Consider the following 24,395-nt stretch of genomic DNA (forward strand, 5'->3'; position numbering starts at 1 on the left):
AAATATTCCTCATACTATGTGAAAAGGTTACATGGAGTCATGTGAAAGAAAAGCTAAGCAAAGTTAAATTGTATTTATTAATTTGTATTTAAGGATTTATGTAGAATTAGGCAAGCATGTTACAGAAGGGGAACAATCCTTTCCATACTTTTAAGAGAGCTGGTGTAGGAAAAGTACAGCACCAATGGCAGTTATAGATGTGCATGGACCGCAGAGGTGCAGTCCGACGCCGGGGGTGTGTGTCACTTTGAGGGCGAGGGGGTTGTACTTACCCCTCCCGCTGCTTTCCCCCCTCCGGCGCTCCATTTTTAAGTAAAATCTTCGGGGCGGCAGCGTTCCTCCCTGCCCCCCTGTTGACTGCCAAATGCAGAAATAACGTCCGCGCATGCGTGCACCACTGAAACGTGCATGCGCGGATATTACCTCCGCATTTGGCAATCAACAAGGGGGCAGGAGTGGCAGGGAGGACCGCTGCCGCTCCGAAGATTTACTTAAAAATGGAGCACCGGAGGGGGGAAAGCAGCAGGAGGGGTAAGTACAACCCCCCCCCCGCCCTTAAAGTGACACCACCACCCCCCGGCGTCGGACTGCCGGACCGGGCAGCATGTGAAATGGTTCGCAGGCCTCTAACATGGCCTGCAGACCAGTTCGTGCACATCCCTAATGGCAGTTTTTCCTTCTTGTAAATGACAATCCTCACTGTCCATCACTTCTATAGAAGGTGATGAATGCACATTGGTAATAGGAGCCCGATTCAGACATTATATGATAGAAGTGTGCATATCTGTGTTTGTTTGAATGACTATACCTATGTTTATTTTTAAAATGAAACTTGAGGCCTGTCAAATGCATGGTACAGATAGAAAGTATACTTCTTTACCTGTGTTCTGCATAACATGCAAATGTTTGTATCCATGTACACTGTACACTCATTGTACAAGTGTTGAACATGTATAGGCCCATGTGAATGGGCCTATAGGTCTTTAAGATTCTAGTCTACTTAGCATTTACATAGTGCAATGGAGTATTCAAAGAAACAAACACATTTCCCCCCACAGTAATCCTACAACAGTTCATATAGGCAAACGATACTGAAGACATGATACTGAAGTCCTATACTGAAGACATGATACTCAATCTTAGAACTAGCGATTTGCACAAGCCCACCTAATGAGCCAATAACCAAGGTAATACTTGAACTTGCTTTTGTCCAGACTACATATCACATTTTTAGCCACACTACCACACAAAGCCTCCATATTGTATGGCTGAAATTATTAATAATCACAAAAAGGGGGGCAGAAGGGAAGTTGGTTAGCGATACATTCCTTGTGTCAGCAATCTGGACACCCAGAAGGGAAGTCCAGGAAGATAGTCCACAATACAAACTGGGCTGCAGAAACGAAACACGGCTCGGAATAGTTCTCTATATCAGGCTCGGGCTGAAAGCTGGCGACATGAGGGTTGACAAATGTTGTCTTCCAGCAGCTAACAGAAAGCTGTTGACGTGCTTTATAGTCCAAGCTGATAACTCTCAGCTGGCAGGGATTCAAGGCTTATCAGCCCTCTGCAAGAGGCATTTACTCCTCCTGATATTTTCCAGCTGTGCTCTCCACCTTGTGACATGCCGCTGCTGTGGAGTCAGTGGGGGTTGCCTGCACAGCACATCTTCTAGTCTGTCTGTCGCTGTCTCTGCTGCCTCAGACTGCTGAGCCTGCTCTGAAACATCAGCCAGACCTTCCTCAGCCATCTCTTGGGAACTGACAGCTGGGTTCTGCCCCTCAGGCACCCCTGCATCAGCTGAAAGGCTGTCAGCTTCCCCTTCCTCCTCGCTATCTGAGATCGAGGGCATGACACCTTGCTGTACTCCAAAAAGGTATTTCCCAGCATACTGGTGAGACTGGTCAATACAAAGGGAAGATGGGGCCATAACTCAGTGGTAAGGCTTTGCATGCAGAAGGTTCCAGGTGCAAACCCTGGCATCTCCAGGCAGGGCTGAGAAAGACTCTGCTTGAAGCCTTGGAGACTGACTGCTGCCTTTCAGTGTAGACAGCACTTAAGTCAATGAACCAAGGGTTTGATGCAATATAAGGCAGCTTCCTATGCTCCCACAAAGTGCAGATAAGTTGGCAAAACTGCTTCTGTACCAGCTCAGACTTACCACTTCATACTTCCAGTGATTTAATCACATGATGATATCTCATTAATAAAGTTCCCAGCAGACAGAAAATTCAGTAACAGCCACGGCCTGTTTTTTAGGGTTTGCTATAACTGTTGTGAGTCACCTCAAGTATGCAAGTGGGATGCAAGCAATTTTATTTAAATATAGTGTGTCCCTTGTCAGCCTAGCCTTTGGTGTGTAGCAATTTCTTTTCCCTATCGAGGAATGTTGATGGGACCTACCAGTATCATTATCTGGCCCTATCCCACTAATGCTCCATTGAGTGAACCACACAAAGCACCCTTAGAAAACCTGTGGTTTGCTGCCAGTCATCAGAACAAAAATAAATCCTTACCTCTTCTAGACTAAAAAGAACACCACCAATTGGTGCCCCAAATGCAACAGAAACTCCAGCAGCAGCAGCAGCTGAAAGAACCTAGGAATGAAATATTGACACCAAAATCAGAGTCAGTGGAAAATATATATATAATTTTATGAGGTGAGGTGAGGTGAGGTGAGGTGAGGTGAGGTGAGGTGAGGTGAGGTGAGGATGAAACCAACATTACCTCTCTTCTCTTTCCTTCATTCTTACTGTACTTTGAAAAGAGGCTGCTGAAGAAGTTGCCACAGCAACAAGCCACATGCACTAGAGGTCCTTCTTTACCAAGGCTGAGCCCTGAAGACACCACAAGTACCAAAGTGACTGTTTTGATTAAGAGGGTCCATTTGCCCAGGTAGCCTCTAATAATGAAACCACTCAAGATGGTCTTTATCTGAAAAGCAGGAAGAACAACAAGAGTTGGCCCTTTTGTTTTGTGAAGCTAATATGAATTTTGATTATCTATGTTTAAAGGCTCATAACAAATCATATACGCGCCTCTTAATGCCAATACTTATACCAGTTCCATCTCCTTGAGCATATTCCCCATTCTTATATCTTCAGTCTGGATGTAAATCTTCAGTCAGAGTTTACATTGAACGTTTCAAAGTAGAGAATTACACACACACACACACACACACACACACACACACACACACACACACACGGTTTTCAAATAAATGTCAGTCCTCAAAGAAAAACTTACCTCTGGAATTCCAGAACCGCAGGCATAGGGAGCAAATACCCTGACAAGGGAGACAGCCAGGAAAGCAAACAATAAAGCCCATAAAATGTAAAGAAAATAATTTAGAATGTAAGCACTTGCACCCTAGGGGAGAGAAAAAAGAAAAGAAAAAGAACAAACGCCTGTTAAACAATTCCTACAAGTGTCTTGTTTCCGCTAGTTGCTGTATAAATAAGGGATGGTGTGAGGCAGGATCCTTTACTGAACTACAACAGAGCATATCACATAGTGCCTTTCTGCTTAAATAATAACATATCTGTTATTATTTATTCTGCTTAAATAATATAATATTCTTAAATAATATTATTCTTAAATAATAATATTGTTATTCTGCTTAAATAATAACATAGTGTGACTGAAGGCACATAGGTAGTGGAGTAGAATGATAGCAGCAAGTCACATCCCTGGTTAGCACCATCTCAAATTTCTGCAGGAAATATTTATTTTATTTATTTTACATATTTTTATACCGCCCAAAACTTACATCTCTGGGTGGTTTACAACAATAAAGGCATGTACAACTCTGCACATGCAGGATTCACTTCTCACAACTGGAAACCCTGAAAAAGAAAAGTTCCAAGTTCCAGGGAGAAAGTCCTGCATGCATACAGGCATTAACTCCATGCACATATTCAAATAAACAGACATAGATCTCACTTCCATGCACATTAGCTCACCCTAGATACATTGTGAGAATAGGGCTATTGTAAAAATCTATTCTATGTTATCTACATGGTACCTAAACTAAAGCAATTCAAGTACGTGTGTGTGTGAGTGTGTGTGTGTGTGTGTGTGTGTGTGTGTGTGTGTGTGTGTGTGAACCCAGAGTCAAAATACTGTATATACATAAGGCAATCACAAATAAACTCCTAAGGCAATATCAGACAAACACTGAAGTATGGGGGGATCCAACACAGCATTTTGAAAGTATTTATCAACTACACCTTTATCTTCTATTGCCAAATTAGACATATGCAGAAATGGATCTGCCTCACAAGGCCTACAAAAGCATAGGGGGTTGGAGGAAATTTAAAGCACAATTTTTAAAAGTTTTCAAAACTGTTTTTGTATTTGACTGCGCCTTTTTAAAAAAATGTACTTTTAATTATATGTTTTCCTCCAGTGTTTTTTATTTGCGAGCCACCTGGAGAACAATTGTGGGGCAGCCAATAAATGTTGTTTAGGCAGCCGGGGGAGACTGCATCTTCTGGCAGTGCTTTCTCTGTCCCCAAACAGCTTTCCTTAACATTTTTCCTCTTGACAAGTCTCAGAAAGTAAGACTGGAAATTATATTGAAAGAAAATCTACTTTTTTAAAAGCGCTTTTAAAAAGCATGGAAAAGAATGAGGGACAAGCAGGCTGAGGGGCATAGCAAGGTTGGAGTGGGCCCAGAGACAAGATTTTAAAATGGGCCCCCCCTCACTGAAGTAGAATATATATATATATATATATCCCCCCCATGTGCCACAATAGAACATCATTCTAAATTATTTTTAAAGGGTTTGTAAATTGTGGATGATGCAAGTCTTTTAATGGTACTAGAGAAAGACATGCTGTTTTGGTAGCTCCAAGTCTTAATACTCACATCCATTTCGGAGGATGGATACAACTGAAAGAAGCCCGGGCAGGTGCGTGGCTGGGGGAGTCAGTCATGTGACTTGGCAGTGGGCCCCCAGACAAATGTCTTCCCTTGCCCTATTATAGTTACGCCCCTGAGCAGGCTTCAGCTTATGAGCAGTCTATATTACCATAATTTTGGGCAGAAATGCCGCATCAGCGTAAAAACCGCAGTAAGGAAAAATGGCTGAGAAATGGCAGAAACCCAACAGAAACGCCGCATTGGCGTAAACGCTGCAGTTAAAGGGGGACATCATACATTAATTTTATGGTTGTGTTGAATGCTTAAAATTTTACATGAGCTTGATCCTGAATTCGTAGCGTAAATGTCGCAGGCGGCAATAAACAACTTTACCCATGCCCGCCGTGGCTGTTCTACCCAAAATGATGGTATGTCTAAAATAAGCCCATTAGAAGGACTCCAAAGTGATCTGCCAAAATCACAACTAACTGTGCCCTAAACTCACTGTTGAATCTATATGAAATCACCAATATGATGTTACCAGTATGTTATGAATGACAGTACTTAAGGTAGACATAGCAGTAGTTCTACATACTCTGTTTTAAGTCAGCAGTTATCTCCAGATGGTAAACATAGATTACTGCAGCAGTCATGATGCCCTCCCCACCCATACCCATTTGCACAGAATGATAATTGATTTGGTGACTCTTCTGCCCACTAATTCTAACATCTGGACTTCCTTACCTCAGCAACAGAGAGATTAATGGCATCTTTGTTTTGACATTTATTAATTCCATGACCGTTATAGTGTGTCTTTATTGCTACAGCTGAAAAACGTTTGTTTCATTTTCCTATGAATGTCTTCTCATCCTGCTTTGAATAGGAGCCAGCTATAGCAATAATCATAACTCCTTTCTAAGATAGACCAGTTTGAAATGGAAATAGCCTCAGAAAAAAAGACAGCAGTTTTTGAGAACTTGGTCCTCAAAAGATTGGATAAAAGAGTTGTTTGTCCTCTAAATGTCTATTGTATTTATATTGGTTTCTAGTTTTCCTTAAATCTTTGAGGTAAATTTAAAAATTTGCAGATATTTTAAATGTTATGAAAATACTTTGAAAATACATTTTCCTCTTGGGGGGGAAATGTCTCAGGATGCAGTGACTATGCGTCCAAAGCACACCCTGTCCCATTGAACCTGTCGAAGATGGACAATAGCCCTATTCAGACATTATGTTCAACTCAGGTACAATTATTCACATGTTATGTTGAATGCAGGTACAGTAGCACACTTCCCATTTGTACCATCCATTTGAGGCATCAGATTCACTTTTTAAAATGAATTCATGTACATAAAAACATGTACATGTGTGCAGACCTCTGAATGTAGGTACAGGCATAATATCGGAATAGGTTAATGTTTCCAGCTGAGAAATTGGAACTCAGTTTCAGTTTCGCTCAAAACCATCTTATGGCTCTCATGGAAAGGTACTTCCCCCTGCCCTTCTCTGCCTAAATCGTACCATTAGTATAAATGCATTGCATGTATATGCCACCTTTCCTCAAAAAGAACTCAAAGCAGTATTTCAGCTTTACTACCACCCTGTAGAGTGGGTTCAGCTAATAGATAACAAGGTCATTCACACAAATGAAGTTAGTAGTGTGCACGGTTCGGTTCGGGCACAATTGGAAAGACCTCCGGACCGGTTTGGCATTCCGGCGGTCCAGAAGGGCGGGGGATTCTCTCTTTAAGGGAAGGGTGGTAGTACTTACACACACACACCGCCGCTCTTCCCCCTCCGGCGCTGGTGCTGTTAAAAATCTTCTTGGGGCAGCAGAGTTCCTCCCTGCCGCCCCTGCCCCTGTCGTTGTTCTTTAAGCCTTAAACGGAGAAGAGCAGGCGCAGCGCATGCGCCCTTTGCGGCGCGCGCACTCGTCTCCACCGCGGGCCCGCGCGTGCTGCATATGTCACACTGCGCGCCCCCACGGCAGAGACGAGCGCGCGCGCCGCGAAGGGCACATGCACTCCGCCAGCTCTTCTCCGTTTAAGGCTTAAAGAACAACGACGGGGGCAGGGGCAGCAGCGAGGAACTCTGCCGCCCCAAGAAGACTTTTAACAGCACCAGTGCCGGAGGGGAAACAGCGGCGGGGGGGGGTAAGTACTACCACCCCCCTTAAAGAGAGACTCCTCCCAGTGCCGGACCACGCTTCTGTGGTTCCATGCACATCCCTAAATAAAGTGGGAAGGGCTGGGGTAGGAAGAGCTTACCTACCTTCCTCAAGACAACCAAAGCCTCTTCTGAGTTCCACCACTCACTCACCCACACGACCAGCGTGGTGGCAGAGTCCCAAAGTGGGATTGGGAGAAGAAGGTCCTCCTGCATCCCACAATGCATGGTGCAGGCAGAGGAGAGGCAGCCTTTGCCAATGCAGCAGCACTCCTCTCCCTGGCCATGCTTTCCACCAGGCTCTATGGCTGCCACTCCAGCAGCTGTTTACACAGCCACGGTGCTCCAGATGAGCACAAAGTAAGGTAGGATGGGCTCCATTTTCCTTCTATCTTTGTACCCAGGTAGTGGATCTAGGCTACCTGGGTCTGGAGCAGCTGTATTGGGAGGCCTCTCGCTGGCCCAGATGACATGCACTGTTTGGGTTAACTCTCTCCTACCCAAGCAGACTGTGTTGTGAGAACAGCCTTAACAACTTGCCCAAAGCCACATAGTGAGAGCTAGTGGGAACTTGCATATCAGACTGCTTGGATATGCAATGCCACACTGGCTAGGTATTCTTGCATTACCACACTCGCTAGGTATTCATCAATGACAGGGAATATCTGTGGCAAGGTAAAATTGGGTTGTGGATGGGGGAATGAGATAATTTATCATAGTCATTTGTTCCCCAAGCATAATTTGATGTGATCTAGCACAAAATTGGTCTTAAATGTGCCAAGATGTTAGGTTGAACCTGAATCAATGTTAGTTGTGTTGATGTTCTCTTTGTGGGCTTTGAAAAGAGCTAGCCTGCTGGTAGCAAGCATGAATTAGTTCCTGCTAAGCAGGGTCTGCCCTGGTTTTCATTTGAATGGATGACTACATGTAGCACTTTCTGCTATAAGATATTCCCCTTAGCAGATGAGATCATAGCTAAGTGGTAGAGCATCTGCTTGCATGCAGAAGGTCCCAGGCTCAAGGTAGTGCTGGGAGAGATGTCTGCCTGGAACCCTGAAGATCTGTTGCCAGTCAGTGTAGACAATACTGAGATAGATAGACCAATGGCCTAACCTGGCAGCTTCTATGGGCTTACTGAGTAGTACTGGTAACACTGTTATTTCTGAAGGATGCCATACAAAAAGGAAAACATGGTGTGGTCAGACCAGCCTCAAATTTTTTCACATGAAGCATCTGCTTCAGCAGTCCTTTCACACACAAAAAGAGATAATTAAAACAATTTTGACAGGTGTCAGAATTCATAACTGCTGCATGACAAAGAGCTTTGAGCCCTGAAAAGGCACAAAACCGCAGGGGGAAATGGTGTTGCAAAAAGATCCATCTATACTTGTGTCTCCAAATTGTCAAATTCTATCAGCTATGATAAGCAGAATTCATCAGGCACAGGAAAAGAAGAGTCTGAACAGATTACATCTGAGACACTGCCCTCTAAGAATCATGTACCTAAAGTAGTTTGAGTCATTCTTAGCGCTAAGAATGCACCCTTCTCTGGGCTTTAGGCAAGTCTGTCACAGCAGCTGGAAGAAAGGGCATTAGTGTTGAGTCTAGACTAGGGACAAGCTAAAGAAGGGTGCTTTTTGCAAAGTTTTTTGGCAGTGGGGAAAAGTAATGTTCCCCACTGGCTTTTCAGGAAGCTTTGCAAAGAGCCGGGAGTGTGCCCCTGTTCCACCTTTTCTATCCGATGCTGGTCCAGGAAGCATAGCCTTCATGATATCTTCATGCTGCTGACTGGATATTTAACATTGTGATGTCATCATATTCACTCTGAGATATCCAATTGGCTAACCCAGGAAAAAGACAATCCGAGTTTTTTTTTTAAAAACCCAAAACTGGCACCAAAGCAGAAGCTGACTAGGAAATGAAGAGGCAGGGCAAGAGGAGAAATAGACAGAATATAGGGACTGTTTCATGCTCACCCTACCTGAAAGTATTATCTTCTCCCCTGAAATTGAAACAGGCAAATGTCTGATGCAGTCATAATTAAAAAATTTGTTTACTCTGCATGAGAAGGAAATTGATAAATATGTTCCATACAGGCAAGGTACCTAAATAGAATTCAACCACTACAGCTCTCAAAAACTGAGGTGGAGCCTGCTGTTGTTAGGAAGCCTGGATAGGCTTCGATAGCTGCTAAAAAACAGATAAATCTCACCATGAGGTAAGTAATCCCTTCAACCACAGTGAGTCTAGCTGTTCTTATAAATGGATTCGTGCCCAGTGAAAGAAAAAGACACTGCAACAGAATGAACACTATTCGATTTTCATTAAAATAAATTTATGTTTGTCTTTCTGTTTCACCACGCACACATACATTTATTAAAACAAGCAAATATTGAAGTTCTAAAATAATTTTTCACTTAGTGGTGACATAATTATGTGAAAAATCATGTTTTTAAATTCAGACTAGGAATAGATCCACTCCAAATTGTTCTTAATAAGTGTGAGGCTCTCTTTTCAAAATATGGGTTGGATACTAATGTCATAAAAGCTGCTAACCCTAGTCAGGAAAAGCAATGTATCAAAAAATGCTAGGTTTTTTTAAATAGGTGAGTGTTACATTCAGGAAAAAACCAGTTCTGTCTTATTGGCTTATTAAGTTAATTATAGACTATCCAGTCATTCTGACCTATCTGTTAGAGCTCTGGGGAAACCTTTTATCAATGTATTTGTCATATTTAGAGGGGAGTTACAGTAAAATCCTTGCAAATTGTTGCTTAGAAATCTGAGTACAGATTTATAAGCAACACTTGACCAAACATCAGATAACTACAAATTTGCCTGGCAAAATGTATTTACATAATCCTCTTCAGCATCCTGTTATTCCGTTACACAATGTTACTCCCCTTGCATCCTGTAACCCAATATTAAATCTATCTGGTATGCAATTACTGTCATGGTCCAGAAAAAGCACATCTTTTATCACATCTTTTATCACAACAATTTCTGTGCCTGTGTACAAATGTTTTACATATGCTCAATAAACAGAAGCAGGCCTAGTAAGCTGGCAGTATCTTTCCTACATATTTCAGAAAAATTGACATCTAGTTTTCTTTGTTTTTAGCTAACCAGTTACAACCAGAGGATAATGTAATAAGAAAACTAGCACATATTCTTCCTGTTACAACAATGCTCTCTGCAGCTTATATGCTTGGTTCTATTCATTTTTAGTAGAAACACATTTCTATGGGAGCTTGTTAAAATATTAACTGCAGAGGAAAGAGAAGACGAAAATTGATGGAGAAATGATCACAAGTGCCCAAGCCCAGTGCTTACCTCAGACTGGTTAACCAGAAGTTCAGACCATTTCTGCCATTCTGGACATTTGTCCCTGTCATCAAAGGTCGTTTCATTAGATGGCCAGCAGCATTGCTCATGGCTGTACCAGAAGGCTGATAAACAGACACCTTCTTTCAGATCTGTCATCCAGTCCACAGCTAAATCTATAACTCCAGCTAATGTGCCTAGTGGGATGGGAAAAGGAAAAAATGGGTATCAGTACAACATCTAAGAAATAAGAGAGACCTTGAGGACACAGTCGAAAACTGTGTTCTACCAAGGTTCGGGATCTGGGTGTACACCCAATTTTTGGTTGTGTGAAAGCAAAGTGGGAGGAAAATCTGGGTAATTGTGTGGAAGCAAGGTAGGAGGAAAAGCTACCCAGGTTTTCCTCCTACCTTGCTTCCATACAATCACTTCTACCCAGATTTTCTCCTACCTTGTTCCCACACAACCGAAATTGGAGCACACACAGCTTCCAAACCTTAGTAGAACACAGTTTTTGATTGTGTGAATGACTTCTTTGAATAAGTTATTGCTATTCAGAGCGTGTTCACACAAAACTGTCCTACAAAATATAGGTTAAACCATGAACAGGAGGCATTCATGCTTTTATGAAGAGTCATCTTGTGGTAACCAAAATAACAGCTTCTCTTCCACTAACAACATATGCAGTTTACCACTGCCTATCCACACAATTGTCTCATAGCTGCTCATGTATGTTTAGAAAGCACATCAGAGGCTCAAAAAAGGAACTGGGCAAACAGAAGACAAAAAATGCTCTCTTTCCCCTTCATGTATGTTTGACTGTGCAGTGTTTCTTTTTAAACATAATCTGCTGGTTTGTTTTGCTTTGGCTTACTCCTCCAGGTTTCTAAACAACAGACACCACAAACAAATTTATTAGTCTAGACAAAAATACATTTGTGACACAAGCAAACATAGTCTTGTCTAGACTGCTTCATGTGCCAATAAAATCAGTGAGGTCAAAACTGGTGGTAAGACTACTGTGGGAATTTGGTTTCAGGATCAGCCCAACCACCCGCAAGAAGCAAGCAAGCATTGTGTGTTTCTTATAGTCTGAACACACTGAATTTCCAAGAAGAAATGGTTAAATAATGAAATGGGGCTTGGATTTGGAGGGCATTAAAAATTTATTTATATCAAACGTATGCTTATTGATCAGTCAAACTTGCCTGAATTTGTTGCCATGCGTCTAATATATATAATCACTATACAGCTCAAGGGTGACCTCCAGTGGTCACTGATTGAAAGGCGCATGCAGTGAGTGCTGCTAAATATGTTATGCAACATTTGAACTCTTCCAAGTGCACCACAGAACACACACAGAGCTCCCAAGGATAAGAGGCTTTCTTGTTCACTAAAATGATGGTGACAGTTCTAGTGTTCACAGCTCAGAGTTTTTGCAGAAACTGTCATGTTCCAAAGATCTAAGTGCATGTAAGAACTGTTGTGAATCCTGGGGAAATATTTTAATTCAGGAAGCTTCTTGTAAGCTGCTCATTAAACTTTTGCAATTATCCCAGCATTAGCAGAATATAATGGCTTGGATCCTAAGAGAGGTAAACAGAAACCTGCTTGTGTTACTGAGCTTTTCCTTATCCACGACTTCCCCTGAAATCCCACTCTTGAGAGTTGGGGGGAATCTTCCAGAACAGTGTGAGATGGCTCATGGGGACAGGGGCACTGGAGTAGCGCAACCTTCTTGCTCATGCAGAAGTGCCTCTTACTCATGCAGGAGCACCTTGGATCTGAGCTTTTACCCAGTGCTTTTAACTGACAGCAGCCAAAGCACCAGCTCAATAAACTCAAATATGGTTATATAATGATTTATTCAGTCTTGCATCAAGGACACACATAAATATTTTATAATCATTGTTAATCACCGCCCAGAGCCTCTGGATGTGGCGGTTTATAAATGTAATCAATCATCATCATCATCACCATCATCAAAATTGGTCAGTAAGAAGTGACTAATGATGGATATTTATTTTGTTTTTAATTACAGCTATTTTCACTTCATGTTCTAAGTCCATCAATGTCCCATAACTTCAAATTTCATCAACCACTTCTGCTAATGGGATTACCAGTGAATTTCCACTGTCTTATAATAAAGAGCCACAAAGCCATCTGACCTGTGTGCATAATTTTTTTAAAATTACTCCCAGTCCCAATGCCTCTTCCTCTAAGATGCTCTGATCAGTATCCATTAGATGACTGACACGCTGGTGATGCATCAGGGGCAGGATTTCTGGACTCGCTTTGGGCACGTGACACATGTTGACCAACTGTAAGGCTGAATAGGGCTAAGTCAGTCCCTTTTACAATCCAGTATTATGTAATGCATATACTGTCTTGGAATTCTGATTCCCTGTTCCGTATGTAGAAAGTTTTTCTTAAATTCCTCTCTCAGCTAATATGCTAGCATCCTGCCTGACTTGTTCAGTTTCTCAAACACAGCATATTTCAATTTTTGATAGGTGGAATATGCATCATTGAAATCTACAAGTTTTTCAGCTCAGTATAGTTCCCTTGATTTACTATGGTTTTAATAATATTCATACTTCTTGACTTCTCTCTGATTTTCCTTTGACTCAAAGCACCTGATAACAATATTAAACCTTCTTCTGCATGCTTTACTGGCCAGCATCGTATATAGTTGATCTTGAAATGCCCAAGGTATTATTTTCACTTTTAAAAAAAACTCACATCCTATGGGCATTTCCTCATAATGTCTGCTTCTTGTAAAAATGGATTATTCAATTGTACTTTCTAAAGCCATGCTTCTAACACAGTTAATGTAAGCTGTTGTTGGCATAAGTGGTAAGGTATATTCACTTAACTTTAAAAACCAAAGACTAAGAGCAGGTCTATTTTAAAATGTGTATGGCGGGAAGCAGAAAAATGTATAATGGTTACTAGAGCAAAAATGTATAATGGTTACTAGAGTCCACATTCAAAAGGTGAAGTGACCTGGATTTCCCTAAGCCATCACACTACGCACTGTACCATACCAATTTTCAAAGGAAAGTGATTTTTAAACTTTTTGACAACAAAATTTTTAACATGATAACCACATCTCTACAACATGATAGAAAATGTGCTGGAATGTGGCCCTCTATTTATCATATTTTTATACCACCTGTTATGTACATCTCTAGGCAATTTATTCTCCCAGTGTGAACATAAGAGCATAAGAACAGCCCTGCTGGATCAGGCCCAAGGCCCATCTAGTGCTGCATCCTGTTTCACACAGTGGCCCACCAGATGCTGCTGGAAGCCACAGACAGGAGTTGAGGGCGTGCCCTCTCTCCTGCCATTACTTCCCTGCAACTGGTTCTCAGAGCCATCCTGCCTTTTGAGTCTGGAGGTGGCCCACAGCCCTCCGACTAGTAGCCATTGATGGACCTCTCCTCCATGAAGTTATCCAAACCCCTCTTAAAGCCATCCAGGTTGTTGGCTGTCACTACATCCTGTGGCAGAGAGTTCCACAAGTGGATCACGCGTTGTGTGAAAAAGTACTTCCGTTTGTTGGTCCTAGACCTCCTGGCAATCAATTTCATGGAGTGACCCCTGGTTCTAGTGTTGTGTGAGAGGGAAAAGAATTTCTCTCTCTCCAAATTCTCCAAACCATGCATGATTTTTTAGACCTCTATCACGTCTCCCCGCAGTCGTCTTTTTTCTAAGCTAAAAAGCCCCAGGTGTTGTAGTCTTGCCTCATAAGAAAGGTGCTCTAGGCCCCTGATCATCTTGGTTGCCCTCTTCTGCACCTTTTCCAGTTCAACAATGTCCTTTTTAAGATGTGGTGACCAGAATTGTACGCAGTAATCCAAGTGTGGTCGCACCATGGTTTTGTATAAGGGCATTATAATATTAGCCGTTTTATTTTCAATCCCCTTTCTAATGATCCCTAGCATTGAATTTGCCTTTTTCACAGCTGCCGCATTTGTGGTATGATCTAAACCATTTAGCTTATATATTGATGAGAAAAGGGGGAAATATATTCATTCAGCCACCCTCTCTCATCTTAATCTGCCTCACAAAGTTGCCATAATATAAAATGGAACAATCTCATGAACACTGCAATTAGATTTGAACTTGAATTGAATCACCCTTAAAATAGAGGGTCCAATTTAGGGTCAAAGAGAATCACCCACAATTCGACCTGAATCGATTTGGGTGATTTGAGCACCCTTTTGAGGCCCATTTTGCTGGAAAAACTTGCCTCAAAATGGAGTTTTCTGGAGAGAGCTGGTCTACCAGTTGGGATTGGCACATTGACCAACGTTCCATTCCAGACTTAGCGTGTTAGCCCGCCTCGGAGGAATGGTCTACCGGGTCAACCCACCAACAACAACTGGTAGACCAGCTCTCCCCTGAAAAATGGGCCTCAAAATGGATAAAGCAACAATACAACATACAGTTACAAAACCAGTTTACTTAAGAGCCAGGTTGTTAAACTGCTGGCCTGCGGGCTGGATCAGGCCCACTGAGCTCAAAAGCTACAGTCCTGGGACAAGATACCACCATCTTTTATCCCCCTACTGTGCCAAAGAGGTGGCACGTCTTGTAATTTGCTGGCCGGCCAGCTTTCTTCTTCCCACCGCCAGCCTTTCTGCCTCTCACTCTCATGTACTCACGCTCTCTCTCTCTCCGCTGTGCACTGGAGGGAAAGTGTGAGTTGCTTCCTTCCTTTTCCCCACTCTCCTTCACTCCTCCTGCCACATGATGGGCTTTTCAGTGCACAAAGCACTGAAGAGAAGATATAAAGAGGTGGAGGAGGAAAGAATACAAAGTGAGTTTTAAAAGGCACTTTCTCCTTTGGTCAAGGAAGGGAGGAGCAGGAAGGATGAGGGGAGTGAGAGAAAAAGAGAGGGAGGAGGAGGAAGAAGAAGAAAAAGGGTAAGAGGAGGGTAGGGGAAGGGGCAAGAGAAGGATTCTGCTTTTCTTGGGTATGATGTTTTGACATTATTGATCTGAGAGTTGATTGTTAAAAATCAATTGAGAACAATCTATATATTTAATTATCCTGGGTGTGCCTTTCGAACGTGCGTCCCGGCAGCCCAGCTGATTGGCTGGGCTGCGGGCCCCTGATTGGGTAAGGCGCACCCAGGAGAACCAACGGGCCAGGCTGTGGGCGGCCATGGTGGCCGCCACCGGGCGGGTGGGCTGAGGAGAAGCGGCTGATGTATGGCGGATTAGATATAGAAGTGCACAGCTTGACATAAGCAACGCCATTATGTTTAACTAAGCTTTTTGTCCCCTGAAGAAGAAGAGCCTTGTCAGTAGTTCTTGAACTGTAAACTGTTTACTGGTACCTTTCCTTCCCTTAAAGTCAAAGTGATGATAAGGCTGGTGCGACTGGCTGTCTGCCCGCATAGCTTGTATGTTGTTCTCCAACCTTGGCCCGTTATCCTGACCACAACGTTCTGTTTCTCTGTGTAGCTGACTTTTGGAAAGCATTTTTAGAGTATAAAGGTATTGTCTTCTGAATGATTTTTTGTCCTGCTCTTTGACATTAGTCGAGCAGTACCTATGCTAAAGAGCATAATAAAGCTTTGATCGTAAATCCTCTCATCTAGGCTGATTATTGACTCCATCTGCCCAGGAACAAACCTCCCCTATTGGGGTCAAGGCTACCCCAATACACCACGGCTGCCGCCGCCGGGCAGGCGGGCCGAGGAGAAGCGGCTGCCGCCGGGCGGGTGGGCCGAGGAGAAGTGGCCGCCGCTGCCGCTGGGCGGGCCGAGGAGAAGCCACCGCCGCTGGGCGGGCTGGCCGAGGAGAAGCCGCCGCCGTCGGGTGGGCGGGCCGGCCAAGGAGAAGTGGCAGCCACCGGGCGGGCGTGACGGCCAAGGAGAAGCGGGCGGCGGTGGGCCCGGCCAGAGCCGAGGAGAAGCGGGCAGCGGTGGGCCCAGCCGAAGATGCGGGGAAGCGGGCGGCGGTGGGCCCGGCCGGAGCCGCAGCAAAGCGGGCAGCGGTGGGCCCGGCCGGAGCCGCGGGGAAGCGGGCGGCGGTGGGCCCGGCCGGAGCCACAGGCCTCGGCCGGCAGCCTGGGCAAGAGGGTGGGGGAGAGGAGGCTGGCCACAGAGGCCAGCAAGGAGTGGCAACGGCGGAGGGGAGAGGTAGCCGGCCCCAAAGAGCGCACAGATGCTCTGTGCAGGGTCGGCTTGTAACAATTAAAATATGATTGTTATGTTCAGAATTTTTTCTAAAAATACAAAAAAAATTCCATGAGCATATTCTTGTGTAAAAAGTAGTGCATTCGGCTAATTTCAGTGGAAGGGTTGTGTATACAAAATTTGCTATCTGTAGGTCATTGGGAAGTATGATATTCAGAATTTATTCAAATTCTACCAAAAAAATTTAAATTTTCTTTGAACATATTCTGGTGTAAAAGTATTGCATTCAGCAAATTTAAGTGGCCGGGCAAAAAAGGAAGAAGAAGGGAAGAGAGTGAGAAAAAGGAAGAGAAGGCAGATTGAAGGTGGCACGAGGCAAAAGAAGGTGGCACAAGGCTGTGTGTGGCCCCCTGGAGATGCATCAGGATCTAATCCGGACCACTACCCAACCACCCAACTGAGTTTGACAACCCTGACTTAGAGTGCTTGCAATAGTTTTTATTTACTGGAACCACACAAGATACTGAAGACATCTCAGCTTCAATATCACACTTTCTAAAAAGAAAATCCCATTTAACTTGGTGAGCTTAGTTCCAAATAAACATGCATACAGTAGGGCTGCTGGTGACTTCTGCAAGAGAATACCGTACGTAACTTTAACAGTCAACTAACCTTCTGCCTAGACAATCAACAGAATGCTATGCTCCAAGGAGCATGGATCTCCAGATGCCAGGACAACGTGCCCTGGCCTCAGGGAATCCCATAATGCACTGCGTTACAAGCATGGTGCATTGTGAGGTTTCCCCTGGAGCACCTGTCTTTGTGTCCACTCAGGCTGCAAGCAGCCCTGTCAGTAATCTGGCCACCCAGTAGGGAAATCTAGGACAATAGTTCACCAAAAGACCAAACTGGGTTGCAGAAGCGAAACACAGCTCAGAAATATTTCTCTGTCCCTGGCTCAGGCTGAAAGCTGTCGCCACCAGGGATGATATACCTTCCAGCGGCTAACTGCAAGCTGTAGACGTGCTTTATAGTCCAAGCTGATAACTCTCAGCTGACAGGGATTCAAGGCTTATCAGCCCTCGGCAAGAGGCGCTTACTTCTCCTGATGGTTTCCAACTGTGCCTGCTGTCTTGAGACGCGCCTCTGCTGTGTAGTCAGTGGGGGTTGCCTGCACGGCTCATCCTTCGGTTCGTCCGTCACTGTCTCTGCTGCCTCAGACTGCTGTGCCTGCTCTGAAACATCAGCCGGACCTGCCTCAGCCGTCTCTTTGGAACCGACAGCCAGGCTCTGCCCCTCCGGCACTCCTGCATCGGCTGAAGGGCTGTCAGCTTCCCCTTCCTCCTCACTATCTGAGAGCAAGGGTGTGACACTTCGAGCGTTCACACAGATGCTGGAGTTAAGGACATGCTCATACCCCTAACTTTGGCTAAAGGCCAGGGAAACAGCAGGGTTTGGAGGGAGGGCAGCACTGAGAGCTGCCTCGCTCCCAATGCTGTACACCCAAGCAGCCTAGCCTGGGTCATGTGAATAGCCTGGGTCATGTGAATAGCCTTAATATATTATGCAATATAATTAGATTCTTATGGTATTACAATAATAATTGTATTATTACAATATTGCAATAATACACTGTGCTGTATTGCATTCAATAACACAATACAATATAGTCTTTCGAGCAGTGATCTAAGTCAGCTTGATTTGGCATATTTTAAACATGAAAATATAGGTAAAATCTGATGCATATAATCCATTTAGTGCTCTAGAGAATGAACTTTTGATACTATCAATTCAGCTTCCCTTTATTATGTCTATTTTTGTAGCATTTCTTGAATTAAAGTGAAGAAAAGGACACACTAATGTCAAAAAAATCCAAGGTTGTCAAAGAAAAAGCATTTCAGAGGAATATCTCCATAGATAACACATATTACTGGTGAACATTTATTTTTCTCAGCATGAGATTTTGAACACATATTCCCAAGCACAAATAAAATTAAGCATTCATAGCTGCATCTTATCTTAGCCAATAAAATGACAGGATGACACTCCTAAACCTAACTAACAGATACAGGTATCTGCAGAGGTTCCATTCTCCACTACAACTGCAGAAAGTGGAATTGTGGATACAGAGTCAATGGCACTTGGGGAGCTAGGTTCCTGAAGGCTCAAAAAATTGTGTGAAATAGTTTAAAAAAAAAAAAAAGAGGCCCTAAATACGGGGAGAAAGTGCCCTACTGCGACCCATGGGTCTCCAGCGGTCCAGCAATAACAACCCCCCCCCCAAAAGTCTGAACTGCACCATTTTTTCTGCCAAAAATCACAGGTGTTTTTTTTAAAAAAATCAAACCAATGACCACAAAATAGCTATTCTCCTCAAAATGGTGGGCGGAAATTACCTCGGAGGTCATTTCCAGTCACCCCCAGCCTGTGGATACGCTATTTTAATCCTAGGTGTCAATTACTTGACCATGGATATGCAAAAATGCGGATGGCGGATCTGGGAATGGCGGAGTTTGCCTGTACTTCCAAGTGAAACTGAATGTGTATGCTGATCAACATGGCTTAACATCTTTCTGAGCATACCTGCCAGTAGTCCTATGAGAAGCATTACAACCCATCCTGACCAAGCATCCAGCAAACTTTTGATGAACTCCCATATGGACTCCTTGCTTTTATTTGTAATCTGGAACAAAAGTTACTATTTAGCTTAAACATATATAGCATGTATATAGTGCAGTCAAGGCAAATTCTTTTTGCATGTGCTTATGCCTATAGGATATACAGTGCACACAGATAAAGGAGAGCTGCAAATAAGCAAAGGTTAAATGGATCATAAGAACATAAGAACAGCCCTGCTGGATCAGGCCTAAGACCCATCTAGTCCAGCATCCTGTTTCGCACAGTGGCCCACCAGATGCCACTGGAAGCCACAGGCAGTTGAGGGCATGCCCTCTCTCCTGCTGTTACTCCCCTGCAACTGGTACTCAGAGGCATCCTGCCTTTGAGGCTGGAGATGGCCTACAGCCCTCCGACTAGTAGCTGTTAGGGATGGGTCCGGACCAGTTCGGAGGCCATTGTAAAGGCCTCCGGACTGTCCGGACCGGTTCGGACCTGGCCGGTCCGATCCGGGTGGAGGGGGTTCCCTTAAGGGTGGGGAAGCCGGAAGTGAGGGTGGACTGGGCGCCACGGCGCATCGGCGCGTCCTCCCTGGCGGAGCTGTTCTCAGTGGCTGCTGGGTGGCGGCGGCTCAGGATGGGGGAGGTGCCGGAGCGGAGGCCGGCTCGGTGCTGTGCCAGCTTGGCTTCTCGTTCGGCTTTAATACCATTGGCAGCAGTAATTACTTTTGAAACCGTGAGTCCCTCAGCAACAGGATCTTTGCAAAGCGAAGCCGCACGCGTGCCCACCCCTTCCTGGAGGAGGCAGAAGGGGTGGCGGGGAGGTATCCTGCCGCCCCAATTTCTACAGAGAATACGGGCGCTGGAGGGGGAAAAGTGGCGGGAGGGGTAAGTAAACCCTCCCCGCCCTTAAAGGAACCCACCCCACAGTGCCGAACTGCGGTTCCGTGCACACCCTTAGTAGCCGTTGATGACTGAATTTGAACATTGACATTTGATTGATTTCACATGATAAAGCAAATACTCATACACATAAAAACCACAATATAAGAGAGGATATGTTATTTGTGAACTATCATTTGAACTTTGAGAATGGCTGGTTTAAAGTTTCACACTCCATTAGAAGCAGCTGTTGAAAACTGAATGGGTGTTATAGAGACAACAGGTTCTCACATTATTATTGCAGCCATTTGAAAGTTATATCTATCAGTGCAACAAATCTAATAGTTATCAGTTCAGTTGGTTGTGTGAAATATTTCTGTTTCACTTACCTTTCTATGTCTGTCTGTGTCACGTGATTTTTCCCTTAACCAGTCAATGGTATGAAAGTCTTCATACGTCCCAACATCAGGGAAAGGTTCATCCAAAAAATCCATCAGATTTCCAGAACCATTCATGTCTCCTGCATTAACCATATTAGTACCTATAAGAAAGCAAAGCAAAGGGATGGTTCCTATGATCCCAAATGTGAGCATTCTAAGAAAATGACTGATGAGTACTAGAAGAAAAGATGTAATCTCTGCTATTGACTTTTTGCAGAGTTCAAAACAAGCCACCACCCGCAGCTCAGATGCCCAGGAAGGGGGAAGCAGTAGGCACAGATCTGGACGGCAGCATCCAGACCACCTCTACTAAGACATGACTCACAGGCTTTGACTAGACAGCTAGAGGGCTTCTAGAGGAGGAGAAGGGTAAAGATCGTTGAAAGGGAAGAGAGAGGGCACAACCAAGGGATGAGTGCTGGACGAGGGACTGGCCTTGCAAAGAGAAATAGCTTGGACTTGTGGGAACTGGGCCTACATTTCCATGTGAATGTTCCAGGCCGGTGGGCCTCAGCATAGTGCACAGGGCAACTAAGCTGCAAGGAGACAAAGAGCCCATTAAGAAACATCCCAAAAGTGGACCAAAAACTGACAACGGGGTCAAAAGTGTTTCTAAGTACCAAAATCAAATATTGCGTGAAGCAGGTAGGAAAGTTATAAATAATTTGCCACATCACAGACTCCAAGGACAACACAAACAAGGAGGCAGTTCAGACAAGTGAGGCCAAACAAAGCAACTCAGAAAAATAGGAGCTCTCCTCTTTGAAATGTCAAAGGGCACAGCTACAACTGAACAAGGGAGATAGAGACAAATAAATGTCAGCTGTGTGACAGCTTGCTCTTTGCTCTCCCCCTTTAGCCTCTCTTTATTTATTTGTGCCATTTAATTAATTAATTTAAATTTCTCTCTGTAAACCACTTTGGGAACTTTTGTTGAAAAGCTACGGTAAATTAATATTTGTAGTAGCAGTACTCTCTGAAAAAGGTGGTGAGTGGGGCAGGGCCCTAATTTTCACTCTCCACCCCACAGGAACTTGTTTCTGTGGAAACATTTTCCTTCCAATGTTGCTACTCCCCTGGAAATGTCCAATAGAGTTTACTGATCTTTTTAAAAAAATCATAAATAGTGCTAAAATGCTCAAATATTGTGCTACTTAATGCTTTCAAGGATCAGCTTTAGAATTTCACGTAAAATACAGACTAAGAGCATTTGAGTTCTGAGCTAGTTTTAAGCTATAGTGTACTCTAGTCAAAAATTTAAGAGTTTTGTAGCACTTTAGAAAAACATTTATTTTTAGCATAAGAGGGAAATACGAAAAGTTGGGTCAAAGGGCTATAGGGAAATTCACAACAGCAATCGTGATAAAGCAGATTCCCTGGCTATGCTAAGTTATAAGTTGTTAAATTAACTAATTAGAGAGTAATTTCCTCCTGGAGTCTGGATGGGTGAAACCAGACTTATGAATGATGAGACAAAATGGCTATGAAATGACAAGTCCACCTTTCTTATATGAAGCTAAATACAATAAAGAAGTACAAATTATAATTTACATCATAGATAAGAGAGTCTTCCTGAATGAACTAAGCTATTTAACCTGTGCTATGCAGTGAGATAAGAAATTCATCATCTCCCCCCCCCCCAAAAGCCCAAATCGATAACAAACATTTATCAAAGAATAAATGTCCTTTCACTGGTTATCAAATGTCTAGTCTAGTCATCTCTAGATATTTATGGAGAGGACTAGAAATGTCTTAGAGACATAATTCTTGCTGCAAAAAAGACTTTTGCAGGGAAGGGAAAGAAGCAAAAATTGCTTCCCTATCCCTCTTCCCAAGGGCTGAGTGGCAAGCCTTCAGCACAGGTAGTAGCTGACTCCCTGCAAAGGCAGAGCTCTTACTCTGCTCTCATAATTTTGCAGAAAATGTGGGCCAGCAATTCGCAGTATGGGAACTGAATAATAAAGAGAAGGAGGTGCAAAGGACCTCTCTTTGGAAATTTGATAGGAGGCAAAGGATTTGCTTCCAGGTATACAAGGATTGTGCTTTGCTATCTGTTGTAAATGCCAAAACTTTATCCATGCAGATTTCTGTGTATGTTTGTCAGACATTTACATAGATGTCTCAGTCTGAAGACATTTACACACAAAGACAAATTTGTTGGTACCCTTACAGCTCATTGAAAAAGTGTTTTATGCCTCCTGAAAAGCGATTAAATGAAAAGCAATTGTCTCGTGTATACCTGCATGCCTTTGATATGTCATTGAGTAAAGCAAAGCAAGTGTGAAAAGAGATAAAGTATTGCTTATTCTACAAAGATATTCTAAGGTGGTCTGGACACATTTGTTGGTACTCCTAGAAAAGATCATAAATAATTGTATTAGAGTGATTTTTCAAATTAGCTGTTTTCTTTCATTAGTATCACACATGTTTCCAATCGTGCAATCAGTCATTCAGCCTATTGAAATGGAGAAAAGTGGTCACTCTGCTGTTTGGTATCATCGGGTGTCCCACAATGAACATGGACCAGAGAAAGCAAAGGAGAGAGTTGTCTGAGGAGATCAGAAAGAAAATTATAGACAAGCATGTTAAAGACAAAGGATATAAGACCATCTCCAAGCAGTTTGATGTTCCTGTGACAACAGTTACATATATGATTAAGAAGTTCAAGGTCCATGGGACTGTAGCCAACCTCCCTGGATGCAGCCGCAAGAGGAAAATCGACCCCAGAATGGGCAGAAGGATAGTGAGAATGGTAGACAAAAAGCCAAGGACAACTTCCAAAGAGATACAAACTGAACTCCAAGGTCAAGGTCCATCAGTGTCTGATCGCACCATCCGTCGCTTTTTGAGTGACAGTGGGCTCAATGGAAGAAGAGCCAGGAGGACTCCACTGTTGAAAGAAAAACATCAAAAAGCCAGACTGGAATTTGCTAAAATGCATACTGACAAGCCACAATGCTTCTGGAAGAATGTCCTTTGGACAGATGAGACAAAACTGGAGCTTTCTGGAAAGTCACATCAGCTCTATGTCCACAGACAAAAAAATGAAGCTTTCAAAGAAAAGAACACTATACCTACTGTGAAACATGGAGGAGGCTTGGTGATGTTTTGGGGCTGCTTTGCTGCGTCTGGCACGGGGTGCCTTGAGTCTGTGCAGGGAACAATGAAATCTCAAGACTATCAGGACATTCTGGAGCAAAACGTACTACCCAGTGTCAGAAAGCTCTGTCTCAGTCGTAGGTGTAGTAAATCTGTTAGCTCAGCTCACCCAACAGGGTTTACAACCCCCTTCAGCACTCCCCCTGTGAGTTAACAGAAAGCAGCAGCGAAGCTACACGAAGGAAAATAAAAGGCTCACAAAGAAAATAGTAAATGAATTAAGTCCTCCTGAACTGAACTAGATACCCCCTCTAACAGTAACTGAGTAAGAACTGAAAAGAAAACACAGAGCGAAGAATGAAAGAGCGAAGGACACCAGAAACAAGGAATTAATGGAACAAAGCAGGAAAGCATAAACAAGGGCAAACTGGAATTCGGAAAAGTCAGGAATTCAGAATAGCACACGGACTGTGGTCAGCGACGTTGCTAACACAGCATCTGAGCAATTGACAGACTGCTAAATATATATGGTTCAAGAGAACCAGCAGCCAATCAGGCTTCCTTGAGTCAGCACTTCTGCTTCCTCCCTTGTTATCTCCTGCGACTGTGTGATTCCCACTGAGCCTGCCTCTTGAGACATCTTCTCAAGATAGGTGAAATCCCAGGCTCCGCCTCATCAGAAATCATGTCTGGCAGCTGTTCCGTATCCTCAGATCCAGAGTCTGATCTCCCTGCCAAATCCTGTTGCTGTCCCTCTGAGCCCTCACTAGCAGGCGAATCCTCCTGCTCTGACTCTTCTGAATCAGAAGTCTGAGCCATGACAGTAGGTCATGGATCCTCCAACAGGATA

General features: G+C 43.6%; 1 protein-coding gene across 6 annotated transcripts in view; it reads right to left on the minus strand.

Moving 5' to 3' along the window:
- The window catches only part of CLCN4 (chloride voltage-gated channel 4), a 63,543-nt gene that overhangs the window by 29,790 nt on the left and 9,358 nt on the right, over positions 1-24,395 (minus strand). For 4 of the 6 annotated variants that reach the window (XM_053307132.1, XM_053307134.1, XM_053307133.1 and 1 more), the window contains 6 exons: positions 20,396-20,547; positions 19,093-19,192; positions 10,364-10,551; positions 3,247-3,369; positions 2,728-2,934; positions 2,517-2,597 (listed from right to left, as the gene is read on the minus strand). In XM_053307132.1, coding sequence (XP_053163107.1) covers positions 2,517-2,597; positions 2,728-2,934; positions 3,247-3,369; positions 10,364-10,551; positions 19,093-19,192; positions 20,396-20,547 — 851 coding nt within the window. The remainder of the gene's footprint in view (positions 1-2,516; positions 2,598-2,727; positions 2,935-3,246; positions 3,370-10,363; positions 10,552-19,092; positions 19,193-20,395; positions 20,548-24,395) is intronic. The other 2 variants (XM_053307137.1, XM_053307138.1) reach the window with 2 other exon arrangements.

The sequence above is a fragment of the Hemicordylus capensis genome, chromosome 3 (assembly GCF_027244095.1).
Source record: "Hemicordylus capensis ecotype Gifberg chromosome 3, rHemCap1.1.pri, whole genome shotgun sequence".
NCBI lineage: Eukaryota > Metazoa > Chordata > Lepidosauria > Squamata > Cordylidae > Hemicordylus > Hemicordylus capensis.